General features: G+C 40.3%; 1 protein-coding gene across 1 annotated transcript; it reads left to right on the top strand.

The window, feature by feature from the left end:
- Window positions 1–44: 44 nt before the first annotated feature.
- Window positions 45–9516, top strand: sdha (succinate dehydrogenase complex, subunit A, flavoprotein (Fp)). Its single transcript, XM_051406314.1, has 15 exons — window positions 45–152; window positions 822–905; window positions 1697–1858; window positions 2081–2224; window positions 2418–2582; window positions 2701–2849; window positions 2986–3110; window positions 5174–5342; window positions 5500–5695; window positions 5818–5989; window positions 6882–7000; window positions 7275–7386; window positions 7513–7643; window positions 7951–8064; window positions 8184–9516. Exons 1-15 carry the CDS (start codon window positions 90–92, stop codon window positions 8268–8270), a joined length of 1992 nt encoding a protein of 663 aa, XP_051262274.1. The 5' UTR covers window positions 45–89; the 3' UTR covers window positions 8271–9516.
- The last annotated feature ends 3707 nt before the right edge of the window (window positions 9517–13223 follow it).

The raw sequence follows: 13223 nt of genomic DNA, 5'->3' as shown, positions 1-13223 counted from the left end.
TACCCCCGTTTTCGGAGAGTGGTATGGTCCTATACAACAGCATATCTGAACATCCGCCGTGGCTCAGAAACGGTCCTTCAACTGACAACATGGCGAGTGTTCGTGCTGCGTCCCGTCTCCTCCCCAAGAGGATACTATCTAAAACCAAAGCAGTGAGTAGTAACAACTACATATTAAATAGGCCACACGTCACATGTCTTTACGTGTGCCTGTTGTCTTTTTTAATCAACTCTAAAAGGAAGAATTGTGCAGCCTGTTCAGCTTTCGTAACCGGCTGACTCTGACTTGCGTAACCTGTGTTATGTAGCTTAGGGTGTTTCAATGTGACACCACGAAGAAAGAAACGTTTGCGAGTCCTGTGAAATGTTATATATATATATATATATTTATACCGTCTCTGTTTGTTTCAAATTATGCTTTACTATTATTCAAATTCACTGTCAACGTATTTGAGGTATTTCACTGTGTTAATAACAGTTGTTGCCCTTGTGGCAAACAGTTTTAGCTACTGTATGTTAGCTAGTAAAATGTTGAAGGAGACAATGCAGATATCTTTAATGGGACCTTTTAAACTAAAGTAATCATTCTGAGTTAAATTAAAAACAATCACCAGAATGATAACGGATATTAATACTTTATTGTGGACTATTATGGTTAAATGTTATTAAGAATATACTTTTAAATCTGCCTTCAATATGTGCATAAACATAACAGTGCATGCTTATTAGCATTAGTAGCCTTCAGTATGGTTTATGTTGTTCCACGTTTGCTGCTTTTGTTTGATTTCTCCTCTGATATAAATTGGGACTTTTTTCCGCAAGGTCCCTGCTGCTGCAGTTCACGGCTCCAGGAACTTTCATTTCTCCATCTATGGCAAGAAGAAAAATGCCCAAGTATCAAATGATGTAAGTTACATTTGCTCTTCTGTGTATATCAGCATTTGATATGTTTATTAGTGTGGTTGCATGATAGGACGTGATACTCTACATGGGTAGTAGGGCTGGGCGATATGGCTTCAAAATAAAATCTCCGATTTTTTCACACCAAACCCGATTTACGATTTTAATAGATTTCTTTGTAGACTGTTTTGTAGCGGGTGTTTGTGGGCTGCGGTCCTGTATATCTCGCAGAGAGCAACATTTCTCCCACTGGGCTGCATGCCTCTGCTTGAGGTGCTGGAATAAATTGGTCGTACTGCTACCTTTGGTAACAGCAACAGCTTTCAAACAGACTTTGCAGTGGGTCGTGGTTTGTTCGCTGTCGGACGCCACAAAACCAAACCAGATCCAAACAACCGACGGCACTGTGCCTTTTTTGGGGACGAGCTCATCCTGGCTTGCTGCCGTGTTGTGTTTACCTGTGGAGAGGCGGGGGGAGGGGTCAGCGCACTCTGACCTACGGGAGCCCAAAGGGAGCGCCGGTGTTGTGGAAGTTCAAGAGAAAACCGATTTTAACTCAAAATAAATCGTGTTTAACTACAAGTTCGAATTAATCAATAAAATCGATTTATCGCCCAGCCCCAATGGGTAGAAGAGTCTAACAAACTTATAGTATACAATAATGGCCTCAAACTGGTGTCGTGCTATGCATGCTCACTGGCACTCACTGACCTATAGTGAGGGATTAAGTTTCCACTTTGTGCAAGCTGCTCTTTATTGGAGGTTTCACAGTGACTTATCTCCTTCAATGTTTTCAGATCTCCACTCAGTACCCAGTTGTGGATCACGAGTTTGATGCTGTGGTGGTAGGAGCTGGAGGAGCAGGACTTAGGGCAGCCTTTGGCCTGTCAGAGGCTGGCTTCAACACTGCCTGCATCACCAAGCTCTTCCCCACCAGGTCTCACACCGTTGCTGCACAGGTATAACAACACACTGTATACGTCTGTTGAGGATATACATTGTTTTTGTATGATTTTCTACACAATGTCATCAGGCTCAAATCCTCCTGTGTTCATTAGACTGGGGTTTAACTAACTCAGTACTGATTTGTTATGCAAAAGTTATCTCCTTATAAATATAATTCACTGTATTGCTGTTTCTCTGTGATTTTATTGGATTAATGCCTATTACCTGGTTCACAGGGTGGGATCAATGCAGCCTTGGGGAACATGGAGGAGGATGACTGGAGGTGGCATTTCTACGACACAGTGAAGGGATCTGATTGGCTGGGAGACCAGGATGCTATCCACTACATGACAGAGCAGGCTCCTGCAGCTGTAGTGGAGGTAAGGTCTCACACACATGCACATAAGTAGTTGTTAGCTTACAATTCCTGGCTTTTTGGCACCAAAAGAGAAACTTTAGAGAATGAAAGCCATTCAGTTAGAATATGCAAGATACAATTTAGGGAAAAAAACAGTTTATTTATTGATTCATTATTAATTTTATTGATCTCATGTTGCTGTGCCACTTTCCCAGCTGGAGAACTTTGGCATGCCGTTCAGCCGCACTGAAGATGGGAAGATCTACCAGAGAGCCTTTGGAGGTCAAAGTCTCAAGTATGGAAAAGGAGGTCAGGCTCACCGCTGCTGCTGTGTAGCAGACAGGACAGGACACTCGCTACTGCATACACTTTATGGAAGGGTGAGCGCATGCACCTGTTATCCATCTTTTCTGCAGCTCAGTCCACACATCAAGTTTTAATCTGGAGTATCATTTGAATTTATGTAACCATGTATCTGCCCCCCCATCTTCTGTTCAGTCTCTTCGTTATGACACCAGTTACTTTGTGGAGTACTTTGCCTTGGACCTGTTGATGGAAAATGGAGAGTGTAAAGGAGTGATTGCTCTCTGCATGGAGGATGGATCTATTCACCGCTTCAGAGCCCAGAATACTGTCATTGCCACTGGGTAGGCTACACACTCACTGTTTGAAAAAATAAATCAGTTACCTAACATAGTCTTGAGAGCTGATATGAGACAAACATTTCTCCAGCTGTGCATATGTAAATAAAAGTTTATAAATGAGTTATATCTTTCTTTCCAGGGGTTATGGAAGAACCTTTTTCAGCTGCACATCTGCCCATACTAGTACCGGAGATGGAAATGCAATGGTGACCAGAGCTGGCCTGCCCTGCCAGGATTTGGAGTTTGTACAATTCCATCCCACTGGTGAGAGAAAGAACCATATTAATTTAATAAACCCAAGTCATGAAATATTTGTGACGTGTTAAAGCAGCAGAATAAAGCAGAATTCTACTATAAAAATCAGTAGCTGGAAAGATCCACTGTAGGTACATTCATACCTTAAAGACCCATCTAGATTACTTATACTAAATTCAACTAGTAAAGGCATTCTATCAATGACGGTTCAGAGTTCAGTATTTTATTGTCTAGCTGTAAATGTGTGATAAGACACTGTATAAATAGTGTAAAGACTGTGTGTTCATTCAGAGTCTGTTTGTCCTTATGTCCAGTGGTTAATGACATTCCTTTATTCTGTATCACTGTTTGCACAGTCAGTCAGATTTATACATCTGAAGTCAAGGATTTTTAACGTCTTTTTGGGTCTAGTAGTAGTAGTCTAGTAGTTTACGATGCGCTCCAATAATAGACCTCACTTACATAAAGACATCTTTATTTTTGTTCCTACCAGACATTTGACACCGGACTCGGTTATGTATAAAGTAGCTCAGTGATGTGGCCGATGGGAGGTCACCAAAGGCACGAGCCAGTTTTCATTGAGTTAGAGTGCAGATTTTTCTCACCCTTTTAGATATGATGCAATTTTTTTCAAGTGTCTAGTTATAGAATTGCTGTGTGTGTGTGTGTGTGTGTGTGTATGTATTTATATTTATATATATATGTGTGTGTATATATATATATATATATATATATATATATATATATATACATATTTTTTCAAGTGTCTAGTTATAGAATTGCTGTGTGTGTGTGTGTGTGTGTATATATATATATATTGTGTGTGTGTGTGTGTGTGTATATGTGTATATATATATATATAAGTGTGTGTGTGTGTGTGTATACATATATGTATATATATATGTGTGTGTGTGTGTGTGTGTGTATATATATATATATATGTATATATATATGTGTGTGTTGTGTGTGTGTGTGTGTGTGTATATATATATAATTTAAAAGCCTTTGACTGTGAAGACTTTCTCATTAGTCCGCTGATAAGATAAAACAATTTTGTCACTGACCAATGAGAGCCCAAAACTAAAATATTATATTACTATAGTAAATTTTTTTTTATTGTGGAACATAATATAATAAAAACAGTACTTCAACAAGGATGATGGACAGAGTTTTTTTATATGTACTACTAATTTTTGTATTCCTTTTCCTAACTAATACATTGAATGAATGTGAGCACTGAAGACAGTTTCAGGGTACAAAGTCACACCATTTTCAGAGCTTCAGAAAATTGTTACTTTTTCTGGAGTAACTTTATAGTTTAAATGCCATAGTGAACAGACTTATCACCGTTGAGGCAATAAAGCACTCTATCATAGTTTTTATTGAGGCAGTATTGTGTCATAAGTTATAACAACAGAGCTTTGAGGATTTTATGTTCACAACTGTATGCTTCATTAATGGGTATGTGGTTAAAGTCTATTACATCAATCAGGAATCCTACGGAGTATTTTCATTGCAAAGATAAAAAAAAACCTGCTATTTAATAGTATAATATATAACCGTTCTTGTCTTATTAATTGATTAACAATTGGATCCAGTAGCCTTCTCTGAAACAAGGCTTTGGTTTCAGAGAAGGTCCATGGTAACCCGATGTACCCCACAAAAACAGGCTACTCAAAGATTAAGATCAAAATTAGCTTTCTACAACACATCTGTTTGGTGTTAGTGTTTCCAATGTTTGTATTCATAAATAATAACTGAACTGTATCCACAGTGCGAGTCTTTCTTTAACCCAGTTGTTCTCAAACTGTGGAGCATAGAGCAACTGGAGGTGGGGCATGGATGACCAGAGGGAAATATGGAGTGGAATTAAGTTGAATAAATATGATTAATGATAAATTTAAAATAAACAAACAAGAGTTTGCTCACTAAAATTTAACTTGGATCTTTCTTTATTAGTTTTGGTTCCCCTATCGTTGTTAATGATTGCTAGAAATCGTGAAATTGAGGCTTCTGAAGGGGGCATGCCAGAGAAAGTTTGAGAGCCACTAATTTAACGTGAATCTTAACAGGGATCTATGGAGCTGGTTGTCTGATCACAGAGGGTTGCCGTGGTGAGGGAGGAATCCTGATCAACAGCGAGGGAGAGCGCTTTATGGAGCGCTACGCACCCAATGCCAAAGACCTGGCCTCCAGAGACGTGGTGTCCCGATCCATGACCATAGAGATCAGAGAGGGCAGGTATGGAGAAAATATGTGTGTGATGTAACTGTAAAATGTAAAAATGGAATGATTCACACTCACTTAAATAACCACTTTAGTTTTAGGTTTTCTGTCTTGAAACAATTAAGTAACCTTCTGCTGTTGCTTATTTTAATATCCTTGTTTATTCGTTCAGGGGTGTTGGTCCAGATAAGGACCACGTGTACCTGCAGCTTCACCACCTGCCTCCCCAGCAGCTGGCCACAAGGCTGCCTGGTATCTCAGAGACAGCCATGATCTTTGCTGGAGTCGACGTCACTAAAGAGCCCATTCCCGTCCTCCCCACCGTTCATTACAATATGGGTGGAGTACCCACAAACTACAAGGGACAGGTAGGTAGTATGTGCACGGCCGTATGCATCCACACACACTTCCACCTCACTCTCCGATAAATACTCACTGTCAGTATCCCCCAATTATAGTGACACACCTTTTTATTATATTTTCCCATCAGGTGATCACTTATACCGATGGAGCTGACAAGGTGGTTCCTGGACTGTATGCCTGTGGTGAGGCAGCATGTGCCAGTGTCCACGGTGCTAACCGGCTGGGTGCCAACTCCCTGCTCGACCTGGTGGTGTTCGGAAGAGCCTGCGCCCTCACCATCGCCGAGGAGCACAAACCTGGTGAGGACCACTGTTTAGTTTTATTAGAATACAGAGTTTCTTATGTTCTGCTTTTGGTTTTTAAAACTTGTGCATTATAATGTGTTTGTGAAACATGAATTCATCTTCTATTTTAATATCAAATAACACCCCTACTTAGTCAATATTAGTAAGCTCCGCAGCAGGAGACTCAAACTCATATTGTCTCGGGGCCACTGCCGGTATTGTCACCTCATAGGAGGGCCGCTTCAGTGTTCAAAGTACTACAAGAAAGTGCAATATTCTGAAAATATTACAATTACTAACATTATATAAAGAATGCAAACAGCAGTTTCTATAAATGTTTATATCATCCTTTTATTCTGTTAGTTTGTTCTTCGCAGTCAAACAACAAGTTAAGGTTTGAAATCTGCTCTTCTTAATTGATATGAAACAACTAGAAAAAACAATATAAAAAAATATATATTGTGGGCCGGATTATGTTATATGTTGCAGGGAGGGAGGGAGGGAGGGCCGGCAGTTTGAGACCCCTGCTCTACAGGCAGGATAATGCCTGACAGTACACATTGTCTGCCTACTGATTCTCGTGTTATGTTTTGTAAGGGACGGCTGTGGTGCAGAGGCTGAGTGGGTCGTTCCCTAATCGGAAGGTTGTGGGTTCGATCACTGGCTCCTGGTGCCACATGTCGAAGTATCCTTGAGCAAGATACTGAACCCCAAATTGCTCCCGATGCTGTGCACCGGTGTGTGAATGTGTATGAATGCGTTAGTTTCTGTTCGATGGACTTCACTGTGTGAATGTGTGTGAAAGGGTGAATGTGGCACGTAGTGTAAAAGCGCTTTGAGTGGTCGGAAGACTAGAAAGGTGCTATACAAGTACAGGTCCCTTTACCATTTACCATTTTGTCTTCAGGAGAGAAACTGTCCCCTCTGAAGCCCACTGCTGGAGAGGAGTCTGTGGCCAACCTGGACAAGCTGAGGTTTGCCAACGGAAGCCTGAGAACCTCTGAGGTCAGGCTCAACATGCAAAAGGTACGCACTCAAATATGCACACACTTGTTGAGACCTGCAACATTGTGCGTTAGAAAAATTATTTGGATATGTTTGTAAAAAGTGTACGTAGAGGTATTTGAACATCACAAACGCACATATTCCGTCACTCTACATTAGATGCTATGCAGCACTAAGCTGTATTCTGCTGCTGTCACATTATCTTGCATGTTGATCTGTATTTCATTCACTAAGGCCCACATAAACTTACTAGACAAACATTAATCACTGATCTCTTCCTCCCTTTCCCTCACAGACCATGCAGGCCCATGCTGCAGTGTTCCGTACCGGTTCTGTTCTAAAGGAGGGATGCGACAAGATGGACGCCATTTACCAGACCATGGACGACCTCAAGACCTTTGACAGAGGTACTGCACCACTTTGTGTGCAAGTTTACAGAGCATTCCTCTTCCTTGTGCAGAAAGGTGCCATAATACTGCAATACAAGTAGTATAATAGGTCTCCTCCTTTTTCCTTCCTCTCCTGTCCTTCAGGCATTGTGTGGAACACAGACCTGGTTGAAACGTTGGAGCTGCAGAATCTGATGCTGAACGCTGTCCAGACCATCCACTCTGCTGAGCAGAGAAAGGAGAGCAGGGGAGCCCACGCCAGAGAGGACTTCAAGGTCACTTTCACCATTCTTTATCTGTGTGTCTGTTCTTTCTGAAACTTCGTCCTTGCAGTGTTTCCCTCTGCTTCTCCTTTCTGTCTATCCATCTTTCTGTCAAGTGTTCTCCTTTTCTTCTGTTATTCTCTGCTTACCGTAGGTCATTCTACATCAATCCCCCACAGTTTTCTCCCACAACTTTCCCATTTCCCATTCTTAATTTGTTCTTTTCTAAACTGACTTTGTATTTCTTATTCTATCTGCCTTAATAAGCAAGTACAACTTAGTCTCTCCTCTGACATTGTCTTTCTTGACTGTAATCCAGGACCGTGTGGATGAGTTTGACTACTCCAAGCCCCTGCAGGGTCAAGAGAAGAAACCCTTCGATCAGCACTGGAGGAAACACACTATGTCCTACGTCGACCCTAAGACTGGAAAGGTATGGTGTCCTTCAGTTTGTGTTATTATATTTTATTAGGTGGCTTTAGTAACTTTTATTAACTTTAAAGGCCAGTAGAGTCAGAACTATGTGATTTTAACTTAACTTTGTAATTACAGGTGACCCTGGAGTACCGTCCTGTTATTGACCACTCTCTGGATGAGCAGGACTGTGCCCGCGTCCCTCCTGCCATCCGCTCCTACTAAGATCACTCCTCTTCCCTCTTTCCTTTTCCCTCTCCCTCCCCCCTCTCCTCTCACATCCAGTTCACTCATTTATTTACTATTTATGGAGATACCTTTCCTGTAATAGAGAAAATATGCTTGGTGTTGCACATGAGTATCCATTTAGAACAGTTAAATACAAAACTGTGTTGTCTTTAAATGTCATGTGTGTTCTGCCTTGATTTAATCTATTTGCAGCAGATCAATTTCAATATGGTTCTTGCGACCTCTCACTGTGCGTGAGCTGGTCTTGTGTGTGTGTGTGTGTATATATATCATAAGGCACTCGAGACAAATGGGCTGGAATTTTCAGCCTCAAGCTGAAGGAAAAAAAGAGGGAACAGTTAACATGTTGCAGCACTTAAGCTTGGCCTTTTGTGATGACACCGTACTCTTGTTGCTTTGTCTTTCATTGAATTAAAATCTTCTTTAATTATACCTTCTCTCCTATGGCCTTTTTGAAGTGAGGGAATATTGGTAATGATTGTAACTTGAAATGCACATGCGAAGAGGGAAGTTTTAAGTTTGTAAATATTGCATGAATGTACAATAAACCTGGCGAGTTATTCTGTTTGTACTTGTTGAAGTCTGAGATAGGTTTTCTCACTCACTATGGCCTTCAGTTTGGAGAGTATTTACTTCTTGTGATGCTTCTTGCGTGTTGTCCAAATTATAAAGTGCATCTTCATCAAGCTCATGTTCAGTAGATAATCAGCTGATCTATAGGCTATAAATGGTATCCAAATGAAGCAGCTTGATGCTTGTACTGTATCTATTTAACCACATTATGGTATAACACCTGTTGGAACAATGGCTTCTTTTTGCTGTCACTTTCTTTGAAAACTGAACACTTGAGGATACATTCTAGTAAGTGTCAGTGAAGCACACAGAGCTGTTAAAGTAATTGGGCTTTTTAAGTTGTTGATGAGTGCTTTTCCAGAAGTTAGGAATTATTCTGAACATCAATGCCAACTCTGAGTGGTTCCCAGTAACACAAAGCAGTGTCTGATGTAGAATTGATGGGAAATCCCCACTGACAGGAACATTTTCTGCAACTCCAGAAAAATGGAGTAACGAAGTATTGAACAAACTCACATGGCGTGTTTCTGGGACTGAATCACTGTTGACTTAATTGATTTGCCTGTTTTAAAGTGAGTTAATTTTCTGCTGGTTTTGCCATTTGTACTTCATATGTTTAATAAATTGTAGACTATGCATAGAAACAAAATCTCTTGGCTTGTCTTCATCTAATGGGCAGGAGTGGGGAGGGGCACCAGCATATGGAGACCTACACTAAATCATGTACATGTGATACAATGATGAGTTTTGTTATAACTATTTCTGTTATAACAACTTGCAGCTTATTTTTATTTTTTATATAAAGACAAGACAAGAAAGGGGAAGGGGATTCTGCCCTGACACATGAAGTGCCAGCTCCACCAGGCGAACCAGCGGGGCACCCTGACAGGCAGCTTCTTATTGAATCCTATTCCTCCTTATAGCCACTAGGGGACAGCAGAAGCATATTGTTGAACCAGAGGCAGTTTAAAATGTTGACTTTAAACAGGATGTTAATGTGTCCTCCGTGGCTGTTAAAGTTTAACCTGATTCAAACAAAGGATGGCATTATGGTGGGTGTTGCAGTTCTTCAATAATAGCTTGGCTGTAAACAGCTCTGCTATTGTACTGGAAATTCTGCAGAGGAAGTGAATATTTACCTAACAATCCCTTAAGTAACTGGAGAGTGTTTCATATCCTATCTAGCTGCATATTTCAAATCCAGAAAGGTCAGAGCTGAAAGGCATGGAAGGAGCTGGCACCTTTACTATTGGCACAAATGAAAGGATTGTTATGGGAACAGAAAGGAAATACTGTTTTTTACCTTAATGCCACTCCCTGTGTTGAACCAGCTTCGAGCTACTATCTATGTTGGGGAGGATTTCTGAAACATGATCAGCATGTGACTGTGATCACATTTTGAAAAAAAAACCTTCATCACAATATCACTGAGTGAGGTAATCCCTAAATAGAAACTGAGCAAATATTTATTATTGGCTCACATTATTGAAGTCAGTGCCATGTGACTTTGAGGTTCACCTCAGCAAAGGTAAGGAACAGATAATAACATTTTTAATGGGTGTTAGCATCTCGTGCATGGTTAGACAGGATGAGTTGAGTGGTTGGGAACAACATAGTTTAATGGGAAACATCTCAGAAGCTACACGGTCCTATGATGTTTCTCATGTAATCTAACCCAATTAGACTTTTTGCACTCTAACTCTTTTATTTAAAAGTATACATTTTGCATCAGGTTTTCTTAAGTAATTGTATAATATTGTTGTTCAGGACTGTATAAGAGGTAGGCTGATAACCAGGGACTGTGATTAACACTATGGCTGTGTGGTCAGGGACAATGAGACACCAGAAAACTCCACTTCTGTAGTGCTACATAGTCAAGGCGTTGTAGGACAGAGAAGACTGGCACCAATTTGTGTTGGTTTTATATAAAATATGTGCCATGTATTCATTAACGTAAATACACATTCCTGTCTACTTGAGCTACATAAAAAACACATTGTTATGTCGAGACCCTGCATATTTAACCAAACGAGAGGCATGATGTGAAAGTTCAGTGTTATAGTGTGGTTCTTTCAGATTTGGTCTTGTCTCACAACATGTAGTACAGCAACCAAATGACTAAAGAGAGTGGTTTTAAGGAAACAACAAGTTTTTGCCATAATGTCGATGGCCTACTTAAAAGGTAGATGGGTTGCAGTAAATTTCTGCAGCTACCAAAGTGTCGAACCTGTGCAACCGCAGCACCAGCTCTTCTTTGTAAAGCAGTTCACATCAACAGAGGCAGGCTCTCGTGCATACTCAATTAAGCATGTAAAATTTACAATTTAGCTTAAATGACAGATATTCGCGATTATTAATGGTTTCTAGGGCAGATGATCCGGCCCTGCAGAAGATATTTATCACAAACAGCTGCATGTTCTCTGAAGCACTAGAGAAAGAAGAGGAAAACTCCTGTCCATTTATGGCCTAAGCTAATTTGCAACGCTTGTCCCAGGTATATAAACACAACTTGTGTTCATAGTTTTAGTGATACACTCATGATCCACTGAAAATATATAATCCATATATAAGGACAACTCAGTTGCTTTGCTTCATCTTGTTAATAAATCAATCCAGTTTGAATTTTAAGGAGAAATAAGTGTGTTGGAGCAGTGAAATGTTTAATGTTCATTTCTGGTCACAAACAAAAAGGTCTCATCATGGTTAGAGAGGTGGACAGTGGTAAGTAGGAGTAAAAAGGTAGATTAAAAAAAGTTATTATGCCAGTATCTTTATTCCCAAAGGAGACAATGAAGACGTCCCCAGTATGTGTCAGTGATCACCTTACATGTCAGGCTTTGTAAGGGGAATTCCTCAAAGAGAGATGCCCACAATGAAGGCTATGATAGAAAGGCAAGTTTGAAATGACAAAATGAGAGAAAAAAAAGAAGACGTTGTGGGGCAAAAGGAGAAGAAGGGGAGATATGAGGCAAATGGCAAGGACGGAGTGGGTGACAGTGGAGTAAGAGCTTTGCAACTGATGACAAGTGGTAAGATAAGGAGGGGGCCAAAGGAAGGAGGAGGAATGGTTAAGTATAAAGAATTGGGATGTGTGGGGGAGGAATGAGCGGAGTGATAAGGAAGGAATAGGAGAAGAGTGTGACTGAAGTGGGAGAGCAGTAAAATGAGGAACTGAAAGGGGGGGGGGTGCTCAACAGCTTTTGGCTACTCCAAAGCTGTGGTTCTACTGATGTACTGAGGGGGTGTCAGTTCTTTCTCTGACACAATGTGAGAAACTTTGGTACTTTTACTTTCATGTTGACTGAACATGGTTATACCTGTATGGTAAGGCCTATAATTATTTATTATCACATGACATTTTTTTCAGTACTTCCCAACAATTTATGGCAATAATTCCTGAAGTTACAATTAATTAAATTATCAGGAGAAGAATGATAATTATGACACTTTATGAGCCATTATGAGACACTGAGCTTCAGTTGTGACAGTGTTTGCTAGAGGTCTGACAGTGCTGACTGAAACTCCACAAAAGAAGGACTGAACAGCTTCCTGCAGCACAATCCACTGTTGCAACAATCCACATTTTGTCTTCTGACAGCCCGCAAGTGGGTACAAAAACATTTCATAACTAACATTACTCCCTATGGCACGCAGGACAAAATATTTACAGTGCGACCTTTGTGAAGTAAATTTAAGCCTTTTTAATATCTTCTACGGCGTTTTCTTGGGGAAACTAAATGTAATACTTGTTAAGCTGTGTAGATACCTTGAAAGAAACTGCTATTGGTATTTTTCTGTCACCATCAGCCAAGTGCTTTCTTTCTGTCACACACACACAAATAAAATAGCTTAATACACAACCATGGTTTAACATGCTTTTATATCATCATCTTGGCTTACTGTAACTCTCTTAACATCCCACTCAGTCTCACAATTACATTTAATCCAGAGCTCAGCAACCAGGTCCTCTCATATCACTCACCAATTTTAGAATCACTGCGCTGGTTGCCCTTTAAGCCCATGTTATCAATTACCTTCAAGGCTATCCATGGTCTGGCTCCAGACTCTATCATGAATGTTTAACCCCTTACAGCCCAGTCGGGCCCCTAAGATCAGCTGATCAAAACCTTTTAGCTGTTCTACCAAGCAGATGGAAAAAGGCGGCTCCACTGCAGCTTTGAAGTGCCTCTTGAATACTTAGAAAATGGCCTGCACTTAACAAGGTTTCATCTTTCCATTATTTTATGTTATCACTGACATTCTGCCATACTCTATTTTAATTGTGCTTGTAGTATCATCAGTTTACTTTTTCTTTTTATATTCATATTTTTGCGCCTTTATCTTGTTCTTAATTTT

This window comes from Dicentrarchus labrax, unplaced genomic scaffold, assembly GCF_905237075.1.
Source record: "Dicentrarchus labrax unplaced genomic scaffold, dlabrax2021, whole genome shotgun sequence".
Lineage (NCBI taxonomy): Eukaryota > Metazoa > Chordata > Actinopteri > Moronidae > Dicentrarchus > Dicentrarchus labrax.
The sequence above is the reverse complement of the archived record's forward strand: the minus strand, read 5'-3'. Positions and strand labels throughout refer to the sequence as shown.

Bases quoted from the DNA above. Each gene is read 5' to 3' on its own strand.
- sdha (XM_051406314.1), top strand. From the start codon at position 90: ATGGCGAGTGTTCGTGCTGCGTCCCGTCTCCTCCCCAAGAGGATACTA. The intron at 2,583-2,700 runs GTGAGCGCATGC...TCTTCTGTTCAG, and splicing joins TGCATACACTTTATGGAAGG to TCTCTTCGTTATGACACCAG. The intron at 7,644-7,950 runs GTCACTTTCACC...ACTGTAATCCAG, and splicing joins ACGCCAGAGAGGACTTCAAG to GACCGTGTGGATGAGTTTGA.